At 32.2% G+C, this 24,788-nt stretch overlaps 1 protein-coding gene across 2 annotated transcripts in view; it reads right to left on the reverse strand.

The window, feature by feature from the left end:
• GABRG1 (gamma-aminobutyric acid type A receptor subunit gamma1) overlaps positions 1 to 24,788 on the reverse strand; it is a 52,702-nt gene that overhangs the window by 22,493 nt on the left and 5,421 nt on the right. The window contains exons 2-3 of one of the 2 annotated variants that reach the window (XM_019741070.2): positions 16,471 to 16,619; positions 8,045 to 8,112 (exon numbers count right to left, since the gene is read on the reverse strand). In XM_019741070.2, the coding sequence (XP_019596629.1) occupies positions 8,045 to 8,112; positions 16,471 to 16,619 (217 nt within the window). The remainder of the gene's footprint in view (positions 1 to 8,044; positions 8,113 to 16,470; positions 16,620 to 24,788) is intronic. The other variant, XM_074324630.1, reaches the window with a different exon arrangement.

Below are 24,788 nucleotides of genomic sequence, written 5' to 3' on the forward strand. Positions count from 1 at the left end.
ATATAGAATACAGTTATTAAAAATAAAAGCAAATTATATTAATGTTAATAATTATATTAATTTTTATGAGTGGTGCATGGTGCTTAAGTTGCAAGAAAAACTCACAAACAAGCACAAAATTCAGATGCTAATACTCACCAAATTATCTAAAAGTCCTTACATTGTTCTTTGTCCAAAATATTTATTCTAATTACTTAGATCCACCATTTTCCAATGTTATAAACCAGACACACACACACACACACACACACACACACACACACACTATTGTTGGGCAGACTCACAGGGTTATCTTTCACCTCTATGCTGACCTCTTGCTTCTCAGGCCAGATGTCTTTCCTTTGGAATAAATTATGCTTTATCCAAGCAGCCTCTTCAACTGACACACAAATGATTAACCACTTAGAGTCTAACCTGCGTTAATGACATGGTTTCTGGTCTTAATAGTAAATGCAAATAGAAGGAAGGTTCACAGTAATTCTGATGAGTAGATCACCAGCAGACACGTAGGTCCTAGGAAGAGTATTTAAATGACATGATGTGCCAGCACTACATTGTACTTTTGTATGGAGTTAGAAACTGCTTAAAACAAAGGAAGGGGTTTACATACCTGCCAGGATTGTGGTTTGGCCAAGATCCAACATTGGTTGGCAGAGGGAACTTCATGCTACTTAGTAGGTATACTTGGCTGCTGTATTCCAAACAGGGCATTAAAGGTGGCATTTGAAAACTAACTTGTCTAGGGGTGGCATTTAGCAAGTAGTTATGACTGCTGCTTAGCAGCCGACAGGATCTTCCTTAGAATACAGGAAGATCCTGAAGCTGAATCTTATAAAAGTGTTAGTCACTGTTAAAAGATCTATGACTTCCAGAGAGCCACATTCTCCCAAGCAGAGCATCCTGGGGAATGTGACCAATTTTCTACTCAAAATTATTCCGTCAATCTAAAATCATGAAGAGAACGATAAAAAGATGTCTGGATAATCTGTCCTTCCCAAACCCTTTACAGAGGGTTAATAATTCCAAGCTCTTTTAAATTGCTAATCCTTAATAAATGTCTCATTCAGATAAGAAGGTCATTCAAGTTTGTGCCATTTTATATGTAATGGAAAAAATCCAATTTCATTTACTCATTTGTTTTAGTGTAATTTCCAAAAAATGATCAAACTGTGTTCCTGTACTTCATGTTCCCATTTAGAGGCTATAATAATCTGCATAATAAATAAGCAACAGAAATATGAAAAGGAACTTCCATTCACCCAAAACAAGTGCGATAGCTTCTAGGGTAAACATTTTGAAATAACGAGCAATGTATTTAACATTTGAGATCCAATACACATTATGAGACTTTGTCTCCTTCCAAGTTAGCCGAGAAAACAGCATTAGTAAATCAAGGTGAAGAAGTGAGTCATCTTTATTTCTAACTCAATCAGATCAAACCATAATGGATGAGAGTGTATGTAGTGTGGTCTCCCTACTACACTGTCAGCTTTGCAATTATGCAATGTGTCTCACACTTAAAAGTACTAGGTCATTCAATCTGACTGCCTTTCTAATAATGGAAGAACTTTCGCACAGAATGCAGACCTGCCTACGTAACTATTGCAGGTGTACAGTTTCATCATGGAACTTGGCTGAACCTGATGTGATCATCCCACCTTGATATTAATCTCTCCCTAAACTATTCACTTGGCCAAAATAGTACAGTGGGCTGCAGAATGGTTAGCAGTAAATCAGATATTAAGGTGGTAGACTTGTAGAGAAAAGATGCAAGTATAGTTTGCAGAGCAGGCTGGCAGGCAGAAGAACGAGGGAAAAGTTAAAGTTTCAACTTGAGTCAAAGGCAGTCTGGAGACAGAATCCCTCTCCTTTCCTCTTTTCTCTTAAAGCTTTCATCTGATTGGATGAGGCCCACCCACTGTATAAAGGATATTCTGATTCACCCAAAGTCTACTGATTTAAATGTTCTTCTCATTTTTTAAAAAAAGCTTTTACAGCAACATCTAGATGTGTGCTTGACAAATATCTGGGAACCATAACTTAGCCAAGTTGACACATAAAATAGACCATCACAGCCACAACAGTGCAACTACAGACATTCCTGAAAGAGGACTCCCAGGACTGCTTCAGAAAGTGGCAAGAACAGTGAGGATAAGTATGTTTGAAGCGAGGGGGAGTATTTTGAGGTGGATTAATGGTAATATGTCTTTCACTGTAATATTTTTTTTTATTTTATTTAAACATTCACTGTATTGTTTGATCACACCTCGTATCTAGGCCCTCATTTTGCCACCATCCCCCTCAAGCTTAGTCTGGTGGGGCAAAACTACCAAACAGTATAGACCCATTCTACAACATTCTATATTACTGATCCATAAAGGATTCAAAACTGTAACTAACCCTGGGTGTCTATCTGAGGCATATCATTAGAAAATAATTCAAAATTGACACCTCCGAAATCTGACCAAGTTGTGTCAAAGATTTCAGAGGTGTTTGTATCCATAGCCTAAGAAAATAGTTATGGGTAACTAAAAGGATTTTGATAACATTACTCTTAATCACAACAAATTGCAAACATCCTAAATGTTAAATAATGGGTTATTACATATATGCTGTACAAGTATATCCCCTAATATTAGGCAATATGTAAAGATATTTTTCAAAAAGTAATTAAGTGGAATAACAGTTATGATATAAGTTATCAAACAATATAGCATTTACTAAAACTATGTGCATAAATTTATTAAAATGGTAGCAACAATGGTGAATACTGAATGATGATACTCTAGAATATGTAAATTATCTTTGTCTAAATCAAATTTCTAATTTTCCCATATTGTAGATGTATTTCTTTTATAAGGAAGCAAACTACTTTTATGATTTTTTAAAGAACAAAACTGCACAGGGTCACCATTTGCAGCTTAAAATATGTATGGGTTCACACACAGCCTTTTTCCTGGCCCTTCCCCTTCTGTGTTGATCTAATTTTCATTTTTTAGCCATCCTCCACAATAGGTTTTATGGTTCTTTGAAGGAAGGAGGTCATATCTTTTAGTAGACATTACACCAACTGCTACAATATACGTAGTGAATACATACAAGACAAACAAAATCATGAAATAAAATTAAAATATATTTGTGTACATAAAGAAATAAAATTATTTTGGTGATTTTTGGAAATTCAGGGGTTAATTTAATTTTAAAATTCTAAGATCTTCAATGTCATGTTTATGAAGCAAATGAGCATACTGAGTCAAAGAAGCATAGAGATGAAAACAATACTCATTCATTTATATATTTTTTTTCTGTTAGTGTTGAATCAAAATGTACCTACATTTTATATTGCTTTAAAATAAAACTGTGAGTTTTATATCCCACATATGAGTGAAATCGTAAAACTGAAAGCAACAAACAAACAAGACAAACAAAAACTCATAGACACAGAAAAGAGTACAGTGGTTACCAGAGAGAAGTGTGGGGGTTAGAAATGGGTAAAGGGCATCAAATATATGGTGGCGGAAGGAGATTTGACTTTGGATGGTGAACACATGATGCAATATAAGAGGATATGTTATAGAAATGCACACTTGAAACCTATATAGTTTTATTAACCAATGTCACCCCAGTAAATTTGATAAAAAATAAATTAATTAAATAAAGCCTGTAAAAAGAAATGGATTTTAGAGTATCTAGTACCCAAAAATAAAAAAATGTTAACATAATATAGAAAAGTAATGACATTCAAACTATGGTCATGAGCTTTAAAGTATTGTACAAACCAAGCAAATAAAGTTAAAACTGTTAAATGTAAGTGCATTTCTTCAAATACTTTAATTCATTACATTCAGGAAGACTAAACTCCTTCTCTTCCCCCCCATTAGCATATGCAGGTCAAATATCCAGATAGGAAAAAGAAAATCGTGTTTCCATGCTTTTACTGTTTTCTTATTTTTCAATTTAATGTACCTTAATATAGTAACAGGACTAAAAAGGGTTTCTCTGATACCTAGGAGCTATGTTTCATGCTTTATTTCCTTAAATCTATAAACAGCAGTAACAAAAAAGAGAGGGAAGAAGGAAGAGGTGCAAGTAGAGAAAAAGAGAGAGGGATAAACCTATTGCACATTAGCACCAATTGCACAAACCACGCTGAAGGAATGTGTTCCTTGCAATGGAAGAAATTCATGGAGAAAAATTTCTCTATGAGCACCAGCTTTTTCGATATATTTAGAATGCTTTCACACAAGTTATATGTCTGGAGAATTTATTATCAAATATAAATTTAAAAAAAAAACAAAACAAGATAAAGTAAAAAACAGTTAAAAGTCAATTCTCACCAAACAGATTATTTAACTATACCCCCTCCCCTTCACACACACTTGGCCATTCCACTTGAAAAAGCTATCCTCTTGCTTAATTACACTCTAGTCGGCTTGCCTGATTACACTCACATTCAAAGTAATTTTGTTCATTTTATGAAAACTGAATTCTAATTTTCTTGTATTGTTTAGTTAAAACAGACTCCTATGTAAACTGCTCCTTATTAATCTCTAGTATGACAATGTTTCTCTTTTAATAAACACTATCAAATATCCCATTTTATCCTGTATGTGTTTTAGTATCACCAGTTTTAATAGAAATTTCATTTAATTAGCTTTTAAAAAACTATCACTGTCCAAGGTTATAAGTGTGTACTTTGCTTCAGTGGGAAAATGAAATCTTTAATACCATGAAATTTTTATAAAGTAAGCTCATCATAAAAGCCTCTTGGCAGCCATTATTGTCAAAATATCTCTGGAATATCAATGCAGCCTTGAATCCTATTTCTCTTTATTTTAATTTCAACATTTTCTTCTTTAATGAATTCATTCAAATTGCAAACAAAAGCCCCAAACTAAAAAATATACAGTTCAGGAAAATATAGACTTCCACATGCTCAGATTTATCTTCTCCAAGCATTGGTTAATTAAAAACTCAACATTTGAAGATTCTCTTAAAAATAAAAGTAACATTTTAGTAACATAGTACTTCACGGAATCTAATATTTGCATATTTGTATAGAATGTTTTACCTTTCCAAAAATCAACTGGTTGTATAAGATTTTAGATTGGGCACAGCTAATACTGAAAAATTCATTGAAACCTTCTTTTTCCTTGTTTCTTTTGCCACTGCATTAATCTTCATTTTCATGCCAACCTTGCTGTTTCATTTACTACCTCAGCTTCATCTCACAGGTCCTTAAATGTACATGTTCCTTAAGGTCTGATGTTCATTTCTTTTTTTTTTTCTTCTCTTTAAGACAGTTTTCTCCATCTCTCAGAAGTTTAGCTAATTACTGACGGAGATATGCTCCAGAGCTTTCTCCTGAGAAGTAGCCCCTAATTTCAGAGTCTCGAATCCAACTTATCCAGAGCCAATTCATACTCATTTGAAATACGGAGACAAAGATGTCAGAAATGGTGTGGCCCAAATGCTGTCAGTACAACAGTCAATGCAGGCAGCTGTGCAAGTTAATGACAATCACGTGGGCATCATACTGAGTAAGACAAACACTGAGCCTGACTGTAATACTATTGGAATAAGCAGGCACAGGCAATTGTTAGGTATTATGGTTATTCAGGTATAAAGTGAGTAAGGCCTGTAATAAGGAGACAATTTGACTGTTGTTATGATGATTTAAAAAAGGGAGAAAAATTTTTAAAACTCTTGAAGAATTATCTTCAGATGGTGTTATGGACTGAACTATATTCCTCCCCACCCCCGCAAATTCCAAAATCAAAGCCCCAAACCCCAGTACCTCAGAATGTGAAATATTTGGAGCCAGGGCCCTTAAAGAGAAGATTAGGTTAAAATAGGCTATTAGAATGAACCCTAATTAAATCTGACTGGTGTCCTTATGAGAAGAGAAAATTTAGACACACAAAGAACACCAAGGATATGTTTGCACAGAGGAAGATTCACATGAAGAAATAGCAACAAAGCAGCTATCTTGAAACCAAGGAGAAAGGCCTAGAAAGAAACCAAACTTGCTGACACCTTGGAATGCACTACTGTCCTTCAGAACTGGAAAAACACATTTGTGTTGTTTAAGCCACCCAGTCTGTGGCACTTTGTGATGGCAGCCTGAGAGACTAATACAGATGACAAACTCAAAGGAGATGAATATAACACGTTAGTGAGCCCATTAAAGGGGACCTAGTATTAGTTTGATTTAAGGAAATGGGATTGTTAGGGTTCGGGACAGAACGTTTTTAATAATGTCTTTTGGTTATATCTGAGGTGTTAATTATATCCTTCAAGTAGTAATAAAATATTTTCTATTCTATGGATAAAAAATAAAACATAGATACCACAGTTTATCATTTTCCATCCAAAATTACCTTCCCTTGACCATTTTTATTCTCTCTCCTTCCAGTGTTTCTCATATATTCTCACTCTCTCCTCTCTCTACCATGATACTCTTACCTCATTCTCTTCAAAGCCAGATTTCTCAATATAGTATTTCATAAAGTTAACTTGCATTCCCACTTACTCACCATCACATTGAAATAGGCACATGACTGCATGTCTACCCCTACAGAACCCACATATGTCTTTAGGGCTCTGACAAGAAGTTAGTTGGATATAAGACCAATATTGAGGATGGAGGAGGGACATACAATTCAGCTGTTATTTCTGTCCTACCTTTTCCATTCCATTTTCATCTTGCAGACCTAACCAGTACTATCTAATTGCCAATACCAGTGGATCCAATTTAATCCATTTCTCATTGGATTCTCATGTATATTTACAATGGATTATTAGTTCCTCCTTCGTCTTCCTCTTTAATTTATCAAATTATATAATATCATCTTCTCTTGGTTCTTCTCCTAATCCTCTGACTTTTGAATATTTCCTTTTCTGCACCTCTCTTTCTTTCACCCATGTTTTATATACATGGGTCTCACTTTAGCATCTGGTCCTTAGGTTTGTGTTCTTCTTAATCTGCATCTTCTCTTGGATCATTTCATGTATTCTTGAGGTTTTAGGCTATCTTATATGCTGCCTGTCTCTCTTCCATTCCCCAGTTATAACTTCTTCCCTAATTAGCAGGCTTAAAATCCAAATAATTGATGGACAGCTCCTTGAATGTGCCTTTAGCCTTTGGAGCACATGGCTCTATTCTGAATTTCAAATAACTCTACCATCTGCAATGTCTCATATGTATACATTGGAGTTAGTCTATGCACAAAATGAATCACTAAATTCTGAAAAAATCATGCATCTAAAAAAAATGTGTTATTTATTTTCTTCTCCAGCTCAATTGCTACTGTACTAGGCAAGGCCTTCAAGATCTATTACTCCGACTAATGTGACAACCTCTTAACTGGTCTCTCTAACCCTGGACTTGGCCCCTTACAGCCACCTTCTATACTGTTGGAAGAATGTGATCTATTAAAAATATAAATCTGCCTATAATATTCTCCTGATGAAAAGTCTCCAGTCACTTCTCTTATCCAAGGGGATATGATTCATACAATACCTAGGTTTCCTATTATGGTTTACAAGACCATCCTTAATAAGGCAATAAGGCCTTAAACCTTATTTCAGCCTTAATTCCTCATCTTTCACTTTATGTTCCAGTGTTGCCAAATTGCTGGAAGTTCTCCTGACCTTATCAAGCTGTTACATTTCTCTATGACAGTGCATGCTCCTTCCTCTACCAATAAGTCCCTTTCCTTCTTTTACTATTTTCCCCATAGTCCTTCTTGTTACCTTCTTCAAGATTTCTTCAAAGATCTATTCTTCATGGGTCAGGTGATAAGATTTTATGCCCTAGCAGAAAATCACAAAAAACACAGCACATTGGAGTAACAGGCTACACATTCTTAGATATGGGGATATTTCAGCTCCGGTTCCTAATACCTGGCACATAGTAATTGCACATGTTGCCCTCAACTCATTTAGAATTAGCTATCAGAAATTACTACATATTCATTCTATTATTGAGATGTATAGTCAAGAACTTTATGCCAGATAACTATTTTTAATATTCATTACTCACCATATTTATGGGATCAACTGGTCCAATGCTGTTTACATAAACATCAGTTTCAATTACTGTTGGCCTCACTGCAAAATACAAACACACACACAAAAATGATCAAAGATATGACCAGAGGTTGTGTTAAATATATCTTAGTTTTAAAATAAATCTAAATGAGTTATAATATTTACCATTTAAATAATAAAACATTCCTCATTGGAAATAAAGAAACATAGCCCATTACAAAAATGCAAACAACTTTTCAGTTTACAAAATTTTTATACAACTAAAAATTAACATTTTTGAGTGAAAACATTCTGATGTACAACCTAAAACGTGTTAGAAATACCTAAATCATCCAATAAAACTAAGGAAGTTAATTCAGTAAAAAATGCTAGATAACTTGCTCAACAATCATCATAGAATTTTCGAATTTGAATGAAATTTTAGAGCCTGTTATTTGTCCCTACCTCATTCCTCCCTTGTTAACAATATTCCTGTAGGTTGTTTATAGTTGGCTCCATTGTAAGCTGGATTTTTATCTAATTTTCACAGAGTATATGATATGGATGCCACTATAAACTTCATCTATTGTGTTTTACACATAACCATTTGTGTTTTCCCAGTTAGTCTTTAAATGGCATATACAGTATTTTATGTTCTATAAAAATGTATAGCACAGGTCAGCCTTTTAAATATGTATAAAATGATATGATTAACCAATATCCACAATCATGCCATATTGGATTGTAACTTAGGCTTTCAACCTTTGTCAGATATTTTTAGTTCCTATAATGAGATTTACCATAACAATAATGATAATTTATACTCATAAGACTTTTTGTTTGCTATAAAAGTTTCACATAGTTTCTCTTATTCTCCTGACCCCACTAAATAAGATATAAAGCTTTAATTTATTGGTTTAGCAAATACTTTTTGAGGAATGTGTATAAAAGGTTCACAAAGTGGACATGAAAGAAAAACCCATTCCAAGAAAAAAATATCATATATCTCAGAGAGATTCAGAAAGAGATAATGCTAGTAAAATAAAGCAGAAAACCAACTTGTAGGTTTATTATAATTCAACTTGTAGGGTAAAAGTTTCTAAAGTAGCATGTTTTTAATGATATTTACTCAATTCTCCTTTCTAAACTATCAGATTTCCCTTTCTGGCCTAGTATTCATTACTCTTAAAATTCAGACGCTATGTTCCACCTGTCATGATAAACCTCCTCATTTAATACACAGCTGAGTCTGCTTGTCTGAGTCTGCGTCTCTATTCAGCCCCAAGTCTCCCTGTCTTGGTACCTTCCAGTCTGGCAGCAGCCCCCAGACTAACAAGCTACAATGGAAAACTTGAGTCATTTTGAAAAACAGTACCTGTATAATTTCACAGCAGTATTTAATTTAACCCTTTACAATAAAGTAACAAAACAAAACACTACACTTAGAAAAACATTTACTCGCACATAGTTTCTTTAAGCAAAGATTTCATTGCACGGTATGCACATTTTCTTGGACAGAAAAGTAAATAAGATGTGTTAGAAATGGTTTTAGTATGCCAAACTGTAGGTTTTTAGACCTACATAATACATAACACTGTAATTCGATCTGCTAGCCAATAATTAAATTTCTTAAATAAACACGTTATATGATTTATAGAAAGTTTTATAATTTAACTTCAGCTGATGACTTCTGAGGTGATTGATTTAACTTTCTTTTTAATGTTTGCCATTTGTTTATTTATATTTTTATCAATTTCAGGTGTACAAAGCAACATAATAGTTAGACATTTACACCCTTCACAAAGTGATAAACCCCCCAATCTACTGCCCTTCTGACATCATGTATAGCTGTTACAATACTATTGACTATATTATCTATGCTGTTTACTTTTGACTAGCTATGAATTGTAGCCAAGAAATATAATTAAGCTAATCATACCTAGATTTACAGAATGATTTTTATGAAAGTCATTTAATAACAAGACAATAGGTTATTAGTTTTATTTGTAAGTGTATTTATCACCACTTATAGGCAATTAAGTACAATGTACCAGTCTTACTTAATTAGTTTTTTGTGTGTTTTTTTCAGTTCATTGATAAATCAACAGACACTGAGTATCTGCTCCTTATTTCATAATGCTAAGGACTGAACACTGTCTATGCGAAGAAGTAAATAATTCCTGAAGACTTTTTTTTATAGACAGGACACACTTTTTACAGTATAGAAAGTTCTAGTTATGAGTGATCTATCCTGGCTTCCTGATATCAACATTTCCTTAGCAAATTATAAGATAAATATGTGTCTGTTAGAAAAATATTAACTCTTTAGGGCTTTAGGCCATGAGCCACACTGTAGTATTCCATTATTAACAAAAGTCAATTTCACCTGTGATGGGACAAAAAAAGAATCACATCTGTCATATGACTCACAGTATTAAGAAAGGAAAGAATACCAGACAGGGTAATGTCTTGGTAAAAGTTAATTGTTTTTAAACACTTAAAAATAATAATAATAATAATAATAATAATATTGTCTTTTGGTATTTCAAAATATAGAATGCAAATACATGGATATAATAGCAAAAGCAGGACTAGAGTTTATGTAGTAAATGGTTCATGATGTCCTTGAATTATAATAATGTTACTAGTATATAATTAAATTTAATCAAGTAAAATGGATATTTTAATCACTAAAAATGATGACTGTTTATTTAATAAGAGTATATAAAGATAAACTATAACTTCTTGATGAATCCAAAAGAGGGAATAGAAAAAAATAAAATACAATGGTATATAGAACAGATTAGAAAAACAGGAAACAAATATAAGAGCAGTAGATTACAACAATATATACAATAATTATCCTAAATACTCATATATCTGCATTAGCCACTCCATTTAAAATAAAAAGACTGTAAAACTTAACACTAAGGGAAATAAAATGCAAATATAAAACTGCTATCCAACAGTAAGTTTATAGCAATCCTGAATTTATGTTTGTATGAAAGTTTCAATATATATAAAGCAAAAACTGACTGGACTTTAAATAAAGAGATAAATCAATGTTTGTAGTTAGATATTTTTAACACACATTTTTCAGTATATATGTGTGTGTGTATATATATTTATATACATTAAATATGTATATATGTATATATATATATATATATATACACACACACATTACTTGAGCAATAAGAAACTTGACTTCAGCACGTTCTCTGAGCAAAATAGAATTAAGCTAGTTATCAACAACAAAAATATCTAGAACAAAGCTATTTTTTAAAATCAAGCATTATTCATTTGCCTAGTCCCTGTGTTCATGGAATTATGACAAAGGAATAAATTATGAAAGGCTAAAGCAATGCTTAGAGGACATTTATATAAATGTCCTTTGTCTTAATCTCCTTGTATGTCTTCCAAAAAAGTATAGAACAAAGAGGGGAAAAAATAGAAGTGCCCAAAAACTATGGCCGCAGCATAATTTGAAGACAAAGTCCAAATTTCAAAATGACTGTAAAAAAAAACCAAAAAAAAAAACCACTAAGTCATGACAAGAAATCTCTCAAATACTTCCTCACTTCTGTTCTAATGCAAGATTTCATGCTGAGCAAAACTGACTGAGATTAACTGAAGAAGAAAGAAGATGGCAGTTAGTTACCTAAAGCAGATCTAAAAGTACAAGTAAAATAGTTAAGTGTACTATAAATGTGAAATTATTTTAAAATGTATCTTATGACCAGATCAAAAAAAAATAATAGGAAAGGGATGTACAAGTATACATGATGTGAAACAGCAGTCTTTAAAATAAGGAGTTTTGGGGCAAACATAAATTTCAAAAAAGGAAAACAGAGATGGGCTTAGGAAATCAGGTGGTAAAGGGGGGAAACAGAAAAAGGAGAGGATTTCATGCACCTGCAAATAAAGAGAACCAATAAATGGAAAAATCACATAATTCCTCCCAAGCATAAAACAAATACACGACACCAATAACAACAAACAAATTTAAAGTATCCGGGCTTTGCTATAATGACATAAGGGGATATCAATGAACTAGGAATTTTGCAAAAACACCCATGAAACACAAAAGACATAGGAAAAAAGAAAAGAAGAGATCCATACAAAGTTGTTACAGTCAAAATTCAGCATAAATCAACTGCGGAAAATCCTCTCAAAAAAAATTAAGCAACAAAAAACAAAACGAAACTATAAGGCAACACTACAATCCATTAAACGTATTCAAACAATTATTTGGGGATAAGAAAAATCCCTTTGAATCAGAAATTTAGAATCTAAGTAAAAAGTGCCCTTCCCCTAACACACACATGAACATAACAAACAGGGAGAAATCAACAGAGAACTGATTGAATTTAGGAAAGAAATGGGGGAAAAAAACAGACAAAAGTCAATTCTAAGATGACCAAAAATACATAACCTAAAACAAAATAAAAAGTAATAGGCCGAGGGGAAACATCAAGAGAATATACATGAAATAAAGAGAGAATTCAGAGAGAAAATTTGGCAAATTATGATTAGCGTGCATGTAATTGGAACCCAATGAAAACAAAAGGCAAAACAATGGGAGAGAATTAATAATATCCAACACTATACTGTAAATCAATCAATCAATCAATCAATCAATCTTTCTAGAGATGAAAGAAAACCTGAAATTTTAAAAAGACATATCAGTTACCAGGAAGAAATGTTACCCAAAATTAACAACTCTAAGATATATCTTATTAAAAGTATTCAATTAAAACATAAAGAAAAAGACAAAAGAAGTTCAGAAAAAAAAAAAAAAAGATGAAATAAACTACCAGAGGAAAAGAATTTGACTGGCATCAAATTCCTCAAAAATGGCACACAAAGAGAGTCAACTTTGAAATATCTTAATAAGAAAACTCAGTGAAAGAAAGCCTGAACCGAGGATTTGACATCCAACCAATCTGTCCTTCAAGCAGCAAGTCAATGGAAAAAAGTTTTTGACATACAAAAACTGTTTGAAAAACCTACCCATGTAAGAGATGAGTGGGAAAACTTCAGAAAAAAGAGTAAGGGTGAGAATTTTAACATATATTGAGGCAGATTAAATACTAAAACCAAGATTGAGACCAGGATGTGAAACTAATTTAAAACTGCTATATGTTTTTGCAAAGCAGAAAATAAGCTAACTGAAAATAATAAAGTAACTTTAAGAAACAGTATTTTGATTACATACTGTAAAGCTAAAGACAAAAATAATTGTACGTAGATATTTTAATCTAGCTAATTTGTTTTCACAGACGTGTTAAAATTCTAAAACTACTTTGTGTATTTACTGGAATTGAACAAATAAAAAAATATACTACAGATAAATGAGAGCCAGGTATCTATCTTTTGCAAAAAGAAGTTGCAAACAAATAAGGAAAGGGGAAAAGCTAGACTGAATGAACTCTGTGGGGTTTAGATTAGAATCAGAGCTCTCAGATTGAACTCATGGTTTATAATACATGGACAAAGATATAGACAGATAGATAGATAAATAGATGATTGATAGATGATAGATAGATAGATAGATAGATAGATAGATACATAGATAGATAGATACATAGATAGATAGATACATAGATAGATAGATAGATGCCTGGGAATGTGTGTGTAGAACATATATTTCCTACTTTAATGAATGCACCTAGTGCTCAGATCACGGTTCCTTGGAGATATGGTGAATTCCTCTGCTGGAATATTATATGTGTTAGAAAGTAAGGATGTGCTTAGAAAATGATGGGGACATGTAAAAGGATACAGCAGCCAAATTATAGGAAGTTCCAGTGACCAATTTATTATTTTGAGCAACAAAATAAATAATGAAAGTAATGGGTTATTAACTATATAAAATAAAACATATCTGTAAGTCTACACTGAGTAAATAAATGAGTAGACAAATAAATGGGGGAGAGCCACAGTTCTTCCATATGGTAAAATGATGATTAATATTTGTAGAAGGAATGATGATGATATTGAGTCACTATTTGGCAAACAGCACGGTAATACTGTTGCAGGTAAGAATTAATGATAGCTACTAGCTTCACAATGTGTACTGAGAAACATTTGCATAGTTTCTCCCATGGCAGTATCTTCTTACAACATATTTGTTAATCAAAAAGGGGAAAATAAATTTATACTTGGGGAAACCTAGAAGAAACCGTACCAAGTGATCAAATTTAACATCACCAGAAATTTGGTATATTAACAACACATACCTCCTGATACAATACACTGAAAGGGTACAACATCACTTCTGTGGTTTCTTGGAAAAAACGAATCAGCTCAGACTAATGAAATATCAGACAGGATAAGGGGCATTCTACTGGCCAGTGCACCTTAAAATTATCAAGTTCATGAAACAAACAGAAAAACTAAGAAATTATACCAGATTGAAGGAGAATTAGGAGACAGAAGAATGAAATGCAATGTGTGATTTTTGTTGGCGTACTGAACCAGAAAAAACGACCCCAGTGATGCACCTGCCATAATTTGAATAGGTTTGGAGATTAATTAATAGTATTGTATCAATATTAATTTCTTGATTTAGATAAGTGTTCTATGATTATGAAAAATGTTAACTTTAAGGTTAAAGAGTTTGTGGGATTTCCAAGTATCAACATTATTTTACTAAGTCTAAGTTTTATTGTGAAAATAAATAAGTAAAGCAATCTAGGAAAACAGCAAATTTAACCCAAGGACAGTAGGTTAACATAAAATACCAAGGATTGTAAATTAACTAAATTTAAGATAATTTTTCAACAGAGAAAATTGACTAAGCCAAAATTTTATTTTATAATAATCCTAATAAAATTGAAATAGTCTTTTAAGATTGACGCATAAATGAAAGACTAGATTACCAGTATCAGGAAAGATGAAAGTGAAAACCTTCAGATCCTAAAATATTAAAATGTCACAATTTAACACACGTAAATTTGAAAATTTAAATTTCTTGGAAAGTCCAACTTACCAAAACTGACTATTAAACTAATTGAACTGTTAAAAAGCAAACTCTAGGCCAACATGACCTCATCAAATGAGTCTTCCAAATATTTAAGGAAGAAACAGCATCCATTTCAGATAAACTCTTTCAGGGATAAAAAGAGAAGGAAAAGGTATCTTATTTGCAGATGCTAGCATAATCTTGATTCTAAAACTGAAAAAGACATTACAGAATGTGAAATAACTATCTAATGTCCTTCATGAACAAAGATGTAAAATTCCCTAACAAAATATTATCAAACTGAGTGCAGTGATATTTTCTAAAGGTTACCAAATCAAAACCAAGTGGCATTTATTACAGAAATGCAATTTGGTTTAAGTTTCAAAAGTCAAAGTTACTTAGAGAACAAATGGTAAGTAGAATAAAAGGCAAAATATGATTGATATGATTATTTCAGTAAATGCACAGATTATTTGAAACATTATGGAGGGAAAAAGAACCCTAGCAAAATGAGACAAAGAAACTAAAACGAGTATCATAAAAAAAGAAGCCCATACCAAGTATTATATCTAATAGTGAAATATACATTGTTATATATCTATATATATAGATATATAACAATTAAATTTGATAAACTTATCAAGACTCCTGAAGACAGAGTAAATACGCAATTATCTATTCTATTTCTATACACCGCTAATGCAAAATTAGAAAATATTTAAAAAATCTCTTTACACTTGCATCAAAAACTCCATATATATAGAATTAAATTTAGTAAAATATATTCAACACTTCTTCACAGGAAATATTAATTAAAATGAATATATAAATTAAGGAGTATATGATACTTATGAATTTGGAATGGTAAAAATTCAATATGGTAAAGATTTCAAATTCCCTATATTGACTGTAGATTTAATGCAATCGCAATAAAAATGTTTGCTGATTTATAGTTTTTGTTTGTTTTAAAGATTCATAGCAGGGGGGCGGAACTTGAAAGTTGATTATGTTATAAAATGTATACATAAATGCAAAGGCCAAGTATAACCATCCTGATAAAGAAGAGCAAAGTAGAATAACCTATCCCTAAATATACTACCAAGGCTTATAATTCTACATTAATTAAAACAGTGTAGCATGGCACACAATTAGAACTCCTACTACTTATCTTTCAAATACTCTCTTTTATGAAATACCTCTCAGCTTTTCAGATAGTTTCATCAGAACTTTGCTGTTGCACCTTTTGTTGTAGAAGTTGTAAAAAAGTTACATCAATAAGGTTTATATGCCTTTCTTCCCATATTGAACTGTGAAGCTCTCTAATTAGTGTCTTTCCAATTAATAATTATCAAACCCAGCAGTCTCTGATGTATATCAGACACTCAAGGAATATGAAATCTATGGTTAAAATCATATTAGTAAATATGGTTTTCATAGTCCCCCAAATCTCAAAAAGAGAACTCAAAACTTACCTCCTATATCCGGGCGAAGCTTATTGTCATAGCCTTGAAGCAATGAGTTGAGAATTTGCGTTATATCTCCTTCATGAATCTTTGGTGCCAACACCCAAGTTTTGTTCACTGTTAAATCCTCATCATCTTCATCATCTGCTTTATCAACGCTAAATAATTCCCCCCAGAAAAGGATGACAGAAAGTTTTCAACCAAATTGTGTATTTAAAAAATAGTTTAAGATTATTATAATTATTATAATTTTGTAGGGAGTGGTAAGAGGGGAAAAAGGTATTACAAATTTGTACATTTAGCAAGACTAGCACTTTCATCATATGAACTGTCCTGATAGAATACTCAAAAACTAAGAATTTAGAAGAAATATAACACATAACATCAACAAAATAAATCTTAGCCACCACCACAACTGTCATTAAAGGCCATCGGAATTATGCATTGACAATGTGAATAGTGGCCCTATATATATGCACTACATAATCTGCACTACCACACATGGAGACTCTAAAACACCACACCCAAAACTTAAAATTAAAAGGTAATTAAATACAGGAAAAGTTGTAATAATTAGTCTGGTAAAAGTACAAAAACATCATTGTACAAAAGAAGAATTAAGGAAAAAGGGGTGAAGAAAAGTTTGAGGGGAAAAAAAGTAAGTATTGAACACATCTCTGTTTCTTTCTTTTTAATCAGAAGAACCCAGACTTCTTATTCTAAAAACAGTGTCAAAGATTCTTTTATCATCAAAGCAACAGTGGGTGACTCACCCTCCACATATTTTGGGGGAGGCATGACTATCAAATTTTACGACTAGAAGTTAGAATTTAGGGATCAAATAACCCACTGCCATTATATTGTAAATGAGAAAAGTGAAGACACTAGAGAACTGATTAAAGTACAACCCTTTTTATTAGCCAAACTGAGAGTCAAGTTCTAACCCCAGGAGTTCTAGCAGGGAGCTCCAGTTAATGCTCCCTGCTACAGCTGTGTGCTTAACAACCATAAGGATTCAAATTACTTCTGGATTGTGGTAGAAAACACGTAATACAGATAGTCATCCACGATTCATCAAAAGTAACCAGCTTCTCTTACTTTATTACCCATCAGTACCTTCATCTTCATTTGTCTAAGATCATTCTAGATTTAACACACCCTACTTTAGTAAAAATTAGTCCTCCAGTGAAAAAGGGTCAAAAGACTAAACGTTTACATGAATAAAATCAGGTAAATCCAGAATATAATAGTTATTTATATATATTTCAAAGATTTTACAGCTTCCTACTAATAGTAAATATGCAAGTTTATCTTCTCTTTAATTACTCTTTCTACACTATCCATTCAGATCTATTTTGCTTTGGATCTAAACATCTTAGCTAATGCAGCACCCACACCCTTTCTATTAAAAAATAAAATCCAGTTTTACTGAGATGTAAGTAACACATAACATTGTATAATATTTAAGGTACACAATATAATGAGTTGATAGATAAGTGTGTGTGTGTGTGTGTGTGTGTGTGTAGAAAAAATGATTACCAGAATACGTTTAGTTGATATCCACCCTCTTTATCCTTAATGAGTATAAATTAACATTGTAAATTAAAACTTAACCTTTAACATATTTGCTATCTCATCTTCACAATAATTCTACTGATCGTTATTTATCAAAAGATAATGGAGTACATTCTTATTCTCATTATTTCTCCTCTCTTTCCTGTCATAGAATTATACTTTTCCCTTCACTGACTTCTAACTGAGACATGTGACCTGAAATTCTCCTTCCTGCAAGAGCATTATATACCCCAGTCCAATTGAATTCAGGTGTGGCCCTGTGATTTGCTTTAAGTGATGGAAAGTATGTGACACGTGTCAACACCAAGCAGAAGATTTAATGTCAGTGCATGGTTAACCATATCTTTCCTATCCTCTGTCAGAAGACCAGCCACACTCAGACAGAGGCTACTCCGTCACTTCACTCCCAGAGGGAAGGCAACATGGACATAGCCTGAGCGAGAAATAAACATCTAGGGTAAGCCATTGAGATTTGGGAGTAGTTTACTACCATAGTGCACAACTTTTATTTCTATGTAAACTACTGGCTAACAGATTTTTAATGAAGTGCTCATTTATATTAATTACTGTGCTGTATATAACTTCAAAAAGTGTATACTACTAGCGGTATGATTTCCTTCAAATAATTTCCTATTATTTTCTCTCAACCAAATATGTACATATATACATAAATGTATGCATAAACTAAAGCATTGAAATTACTGAAGCATTATGGTGCACCCTCTAGGAAAGTTTTCTTTTCTAATTAGAATTATTGAGATACTGGCAACAACCTAAATTTTAAGGCAGCCGTTTAGCTTGAAATCCCAGTTTCATAGAATGAAACATCTGGTGGATAGAGGCAGGCCACTGGATATATAAGCAGTTGATCTTTCTTTGAAATAGGATTGTGGTCAAATGGAAGTTTCTAGAAAAAAATAAAAGTTTTTTGTTTTTTACAGTAGTAACATCCTGGTAATCCAAACAACATATGTTCACAGTGACTTATATTCCCCTTTTTCTCAGCTAGCTCAGAGGAAATATAAATGCTGACCTCTATGATATCACAAGGCTATCTTTCCTCATTTGGGGAAATAATAGAAAAATTTCTTAAGGTTAATTTTTTCCATATCTTCCTTCCAAGCTCTTTAAATTATATTCAGACTATTCATTAATTACCTTGAATATCACACTGGTACTATTTTGGTGATTCAAAAATACTTGTCACCATTTTAAAAATCGTTCATATAACATATCTGATGTCTACATGTCTTTTATAGACTGGGAGATTTTTGTAACATTTACATATGTTGAGTGGCTGTTCATTTGGGGAAACCAATTATGACTTTAAGTAATACTCTGAGAAGTTCTAGACTCATGCTCAAGCACTTCTTTTAGATAATTTGAATATCTAAAATTTTATCATTAGTGTAAATACATTTGGACCCTTGAATACATAAATTTACTGCTTGTTTTAATGATTGCTATTTATTGTCATTATCTGCTATTGGGTGCCTATAATGTACCAGTAAGTGCCTACCATGTTTCAGGAACATGTGCTAAGTTATTTCCACATGTTAGTCAATTAATCCAGAGTAACTCCATGAAACAAATATTAATATTCCCATTTTACAGATGAAAAAAATAGGTTTATAGAATTCCTAGAACATACACTATTATATAATAGAGCCAGGATTTAAGAAAATATTGATTTAGTTTGAAGACTCATATCCTCTTTCCTTTGAAGTTTCTATGGTATCACTGCATTTTACCTTTTATTAAATAACCCAGTATGGTTGGATTTTGAGTTTTCTAATTCATAAGATAAGAACACAGCAATACTTATGGTAAGTAATTTGAAGTGCATTTGGATTGTGCAGAGGAGGATGCTTCATCTCTGCCTTTGAGTTCTAGGAAGTTAGAATAATAATCTCAAGGAATCACACACACTGATGAGAAATACTATACTTTCTAATATGTGTGTTCAATATCCAACACTATGCTTTAATTTATTTATAGAGGGACTGCTATGTACGAATGTGCTAAGTACCGAAAATACAAATATAAATAACATTATATTCTTGATCTAGATGATCATACTTTCTAATAAATGAGAAATCTAGTCAAAAAAATGATACAGAAAACCATCATACTCATATGCAAAGATGCTTATCATAGTATTATCTATGGCAGCCAAATTTTAAACTTATTAGAGTATGTTTAAGTAAATTATGATTTAGCCATATGATGCAATGGACGCATCCATCCATTTGATGATTGTGAAGAGTCTGTCAAAATCTAAAATTACTTTAATAATTGAACGTTATATGAAAAATACATACTAATTTGCTTGTATTAAAACTAATGTATAAATGGCTACAGGTTTAATGGGAAAGCAGCATAATGAATATACTTAGTAAGCAAAATAGAGTGTTACAAATTTATTTTTGTGTATAGTCATAGTATACTATAATCTTTGTGTGTAACTTTATGATAAAATACACCAAAATGAGTTAGTTTGACATTAATACCTATCTTTTCCTATACACCAGATAGTGTTATTTTCTAATCATAAAAAAATAAACAATTAACTAGAGCCTTTCATAGAGAAGTAGAGCTTTATACTCTGCCAAGAAATAAATAGTGGGAGCACAGAAAATTTGCCACTCAGTTCTCCTGCGGGAACATAGTTGACTGACAGCCCAGTTGCCAGTCCTCTGGAACAGCACTGTGTTTGCACCAATCCCGTAGTGAGTCAATCAATTAATATAAACTATTTTTCATACATAGGGTGAACACTCGAGATTTACCCAGAATGGCCTGGTTTACACCTGTTTTCCTGGAATAACAATTAATTGCACATTCTTTCACTGGTAAAGTGACCTAATTTGGATGATAAATTATGTAGTCACCCTGTATATAGTTCATATTAAAGTGGCTGTGAATATCCTAGTTCTGACACCTGGTGAAGACATTTCTATTAATCTGTTAAGAAAGAGCAGATGAAATTCCAAAGACAGGCCTCATCTGTGATCTGTTGCTCATGCCAAATTAAATTGTGTTTATTTATAAACATCAGCTTCTATAAGCCTAGTAGTCAAATGACAAGTTGTATGACCAAAAAAACCTATTATAATGTTTCTGCGTAGAAGATGCCCTAAAGTCAAAGCCTACGAGAACTAGATTTTAGAGAGTAGATATAAGCACTGATTTTAGATTTGGAAGTAAAAAAAAAAAAAAAAAAGTAAAATAAGAAATTAAAAATAAAAAGTTATTTTCTTTTCACATTTATACTGTGCCAGCCATAGATAGATAGATAGATAGATAGATAGATAGATAGATATAGATATATAGACATATAGATATATAGATATATAGAGATAGATAGATAATGTGTAATAAAATAAAAAGAGAATCTATTATGAAATAATAAAATAAATTATGATTCTTCTATAGTATAGAATACTACATCATCGTTAAAAAGGAGGTACACTAAGTATGTACTAATCTTGAAAGATATCTCTGATATGAGGTATCTGACAAAAACAAGTGTTAGATTTCATTTATATAATAATACACACAAATGTATATACACATACCTGTCAAATCTTAAGCAAAAATCTGGAAATATAGGCTCCAAATTTCTAAATAAATTTGAGGACTGGAATGAAATAAGTGACTTTATTATTTACATTATAGGATCAAAACCGTTATGGCATTGGGGAAAAGTTTTATTTTTTCCATATATTTCAACAAATACATATATCTATATACAAAACTTGGAAATTAATATATCTATTACTTGGAAAATATTTAAATTAGTTAAGAAAACAAATAAATAAAAATAAAGTGTAACCAATTTGTGGTAAAAAACTTAGAATTTAAAATATTTTAAATCCATAGAACAGAATAGAGTTTGGATTATACATTAATGATGCAGAACATTGATCTAGGAGAAAAAATAAACTGTGACATCTTCATCCATTGTGAATTTTACGTAGTTTCCTTGGTAAGGTAGAATACATAGAACCTTTCAAATTACATTAAAGTTAGGAAAAAGCAGCAATAAAAAATGCTTTTGGCATTGACTGCTTTACTATTAGCTTCAAAAAGGGGTCTGCACAATTCCTAAATCTGTTAGAACATACTCGTAATCTGATCTAGTTAGATTAGATATGAGAATATGTAATTTTATAGTTAATGAGAAAGGGACAGATTGATATCAAAATAGTTTTTAGAAGATCAATTGTTATAGTGGCATATGTTTGGAAAGTGAAAAAACAGACAACTACAAAATAAAGCTGAGATTTTTTTCTTAACATCTTTGGTCATAGATAAGGAATTTCTGTAGATTAGTGATTGATTCTTAATATCACAGCAATACTAGTAATAAAAAATGTATTTTGCCAATTTTTGGAGTATTGTTTTTGTTTCCTTCATTTGCTTTGTTACACAGGCCAACTCTGTTCCTTAAAAAAGTTTAGAAATTAGGATTCATTACTCCATGAATAATCCTCAGGGGTATGGTGAATATCCAAAGATTATTAATGTTCTTTTGAAACCATTTTCTTGTATTTTTGGGGGAAAGGGAAAGGAACCATAATTTTCATCACAGCCTATGGGAAAAAAAATGACAACTGTGTTGAAAGTATTTTAAAATGAACACTAACTTCCACATTGTTCTAATTTATATCCACAGAAATGGACAGAACATAAATTAGACGTAGAAACAACTCTTCACGACATTCACATTCTCTCATTCTTTGATGTTCTTCTACATCAGATAAATTCTACAAGGCTGCTAAAATTTTCATGGAGTGCATAATATTGAGGCTTATTACATTATAAAGCGTATTAAAAGATCTTAAAATTAAATGACAGAAAGAAATGGGAATTACATCTTCTGAATGGAGAAAGATATACCTTTTTTTCCGAAATCTTGGGATTATAAAATGAGAAACAGAATGTTTTCATTGACATAAGGATCCTCTCAGATCATTCACTTCTAAAGGGAGAGAATCCAAATGCGTATAACAGAAACAACCAAATAGTAGTAAATTCTAATAGTCAATTCTACCTATGTCAATTTGAAGGTTTTTCACAAAGAACAGTTACTAAGGAAATGGCAGAAACAAATATACCCTGAAAGGCCACCTGCACAGAGTAACAAATTAATTTGTAGAAACCATGTCTGAGTAACACATTAAATTTAATCCAGCAAAATTACTACTTTGTGCTAGTCAATATGGGTATCTTGTGGAAAAGGTAATCCTTACGCAAAATGCTCTGCTACATGTGCTGGGAAATTATTCTGATAATTATATACATTTAAGATGAGAGGTGAAGTATATCCCTGTATTATGTAATTCACAAATTGTGCAACCATAAGTGATGGTCCTAGAAATGTACCCAAAGATTAACCTTTTGGCCAGGACCCTGATTGTAGCAGACTTAAAGCTATCTGGAGAAGCAAATCACACCCAGATCACACCAATAGTGAAACATTCATATTAAACCCATGTTAAAGAGGAAAACCACAAGTCCAAAATGGTATCACTTGTGCTAAAACCCATAGTACCAAACCTAGATTTAATCCCTAACCTATTGCTGTTTCAACCTTTCTAGGAAAATAATCTTAATCACCTAGTCTGGAATTTCCTGGTCAACATGAAGGAGGTAATCTGTCAAGTGAGCCCTCTGCATCCCACACAGAAAGAAGAGGTAAACTGCATGATAAAAACCTTTGTGTTCCCTTCCCCCACAAAAAAATAAATAAATAAAAAGATGTTTTTGTCTAAAATTAATCCTTTATTTTCTTTTTAATAATTCCTTTGCCCCACCCTTCTTCTTACAAAAAACCTTCCATTTTTACAACCCCTCAGAGTACCTTCCTAGTTACTAGATGGGATGCTGCCTGATTCATAAATTGCTTAATAAAGCCAATTAGATCTTCAAAATGTCCCTGTTGAATTTTTTTATTTTTTTTTAACACTCACTATATCATAGACTTACTGATCTGCTGATCCAGCTACAGATTGGAAAGCAAGGTCCCTGTTAATGTTACTTCAATATCCCTACAGTTTAGCATAGTCCCTGCTACTGTGTTGCTCAATATATTTGTTACTTAATGTGTTTGTCTAAAAATAAGGAGAAATGGTAAGTCTTCTGTGTGTCTGGGAGGAAAAGATCCCTACAGTTCAGAAGTTCAGCATTAAACTGAATTCTGTACCCTCTAATAGGATTTTACCAATTTAATTCCACATGTTAGATGACCAGAGTAAAGCATCTCCTAGAAGATACAGGAATATTGTTTTCAAGAGGCTTATCAAATTTTGAAACTATAACTTTGGCCACATAATAGTAACATTACCTCTCTTCCTCTCTCCAATCTTCACTCTCATTGACCCGAATGTATACCCATGACAGCTGAGAATATTCAGTTTTTTTCCCAGAGTTGCAATTGATGCCACCCTCCTCAGTGTCCCCACAATAGCTCACCTAGAATTTTGAGTACCAATCATTGCATTTTGTATTTTTTTATATTAATAAACTGTGTCAACATAAACTTCTAGAATTTAAGTTCACTGGGAGCAGGGACTCTGCCCTCTTTGTTTTATGCAACTAGCATATATAGATATATATAATCCTACATATACCCTATTCACATTGCATAAACATTATTAGGGCAAGGATTATGGTTTGCTTACCACTGTATCTCCAGGTCTCAGAACTCTTAACACGTAGTAGGCAGTAAATGAATGCTAATGCTCAAT

This window comes from Rhinolophus sinicus, linkage group LG02 (genome assembly GCF_036562045.2).
Source record: "Rhinolophus sinicus isolate RSC01 linkage group LG02, ASM3656204v1, whole genome shotgun sequence".
In the NCBI taxonomy this organism is placed as follows: Eukaryota; Metazoa; Chordata; class Mammalia; order Chiroptera; family Rhinolophidae; genus Rhinolophus; species Rhinolophus sinicus.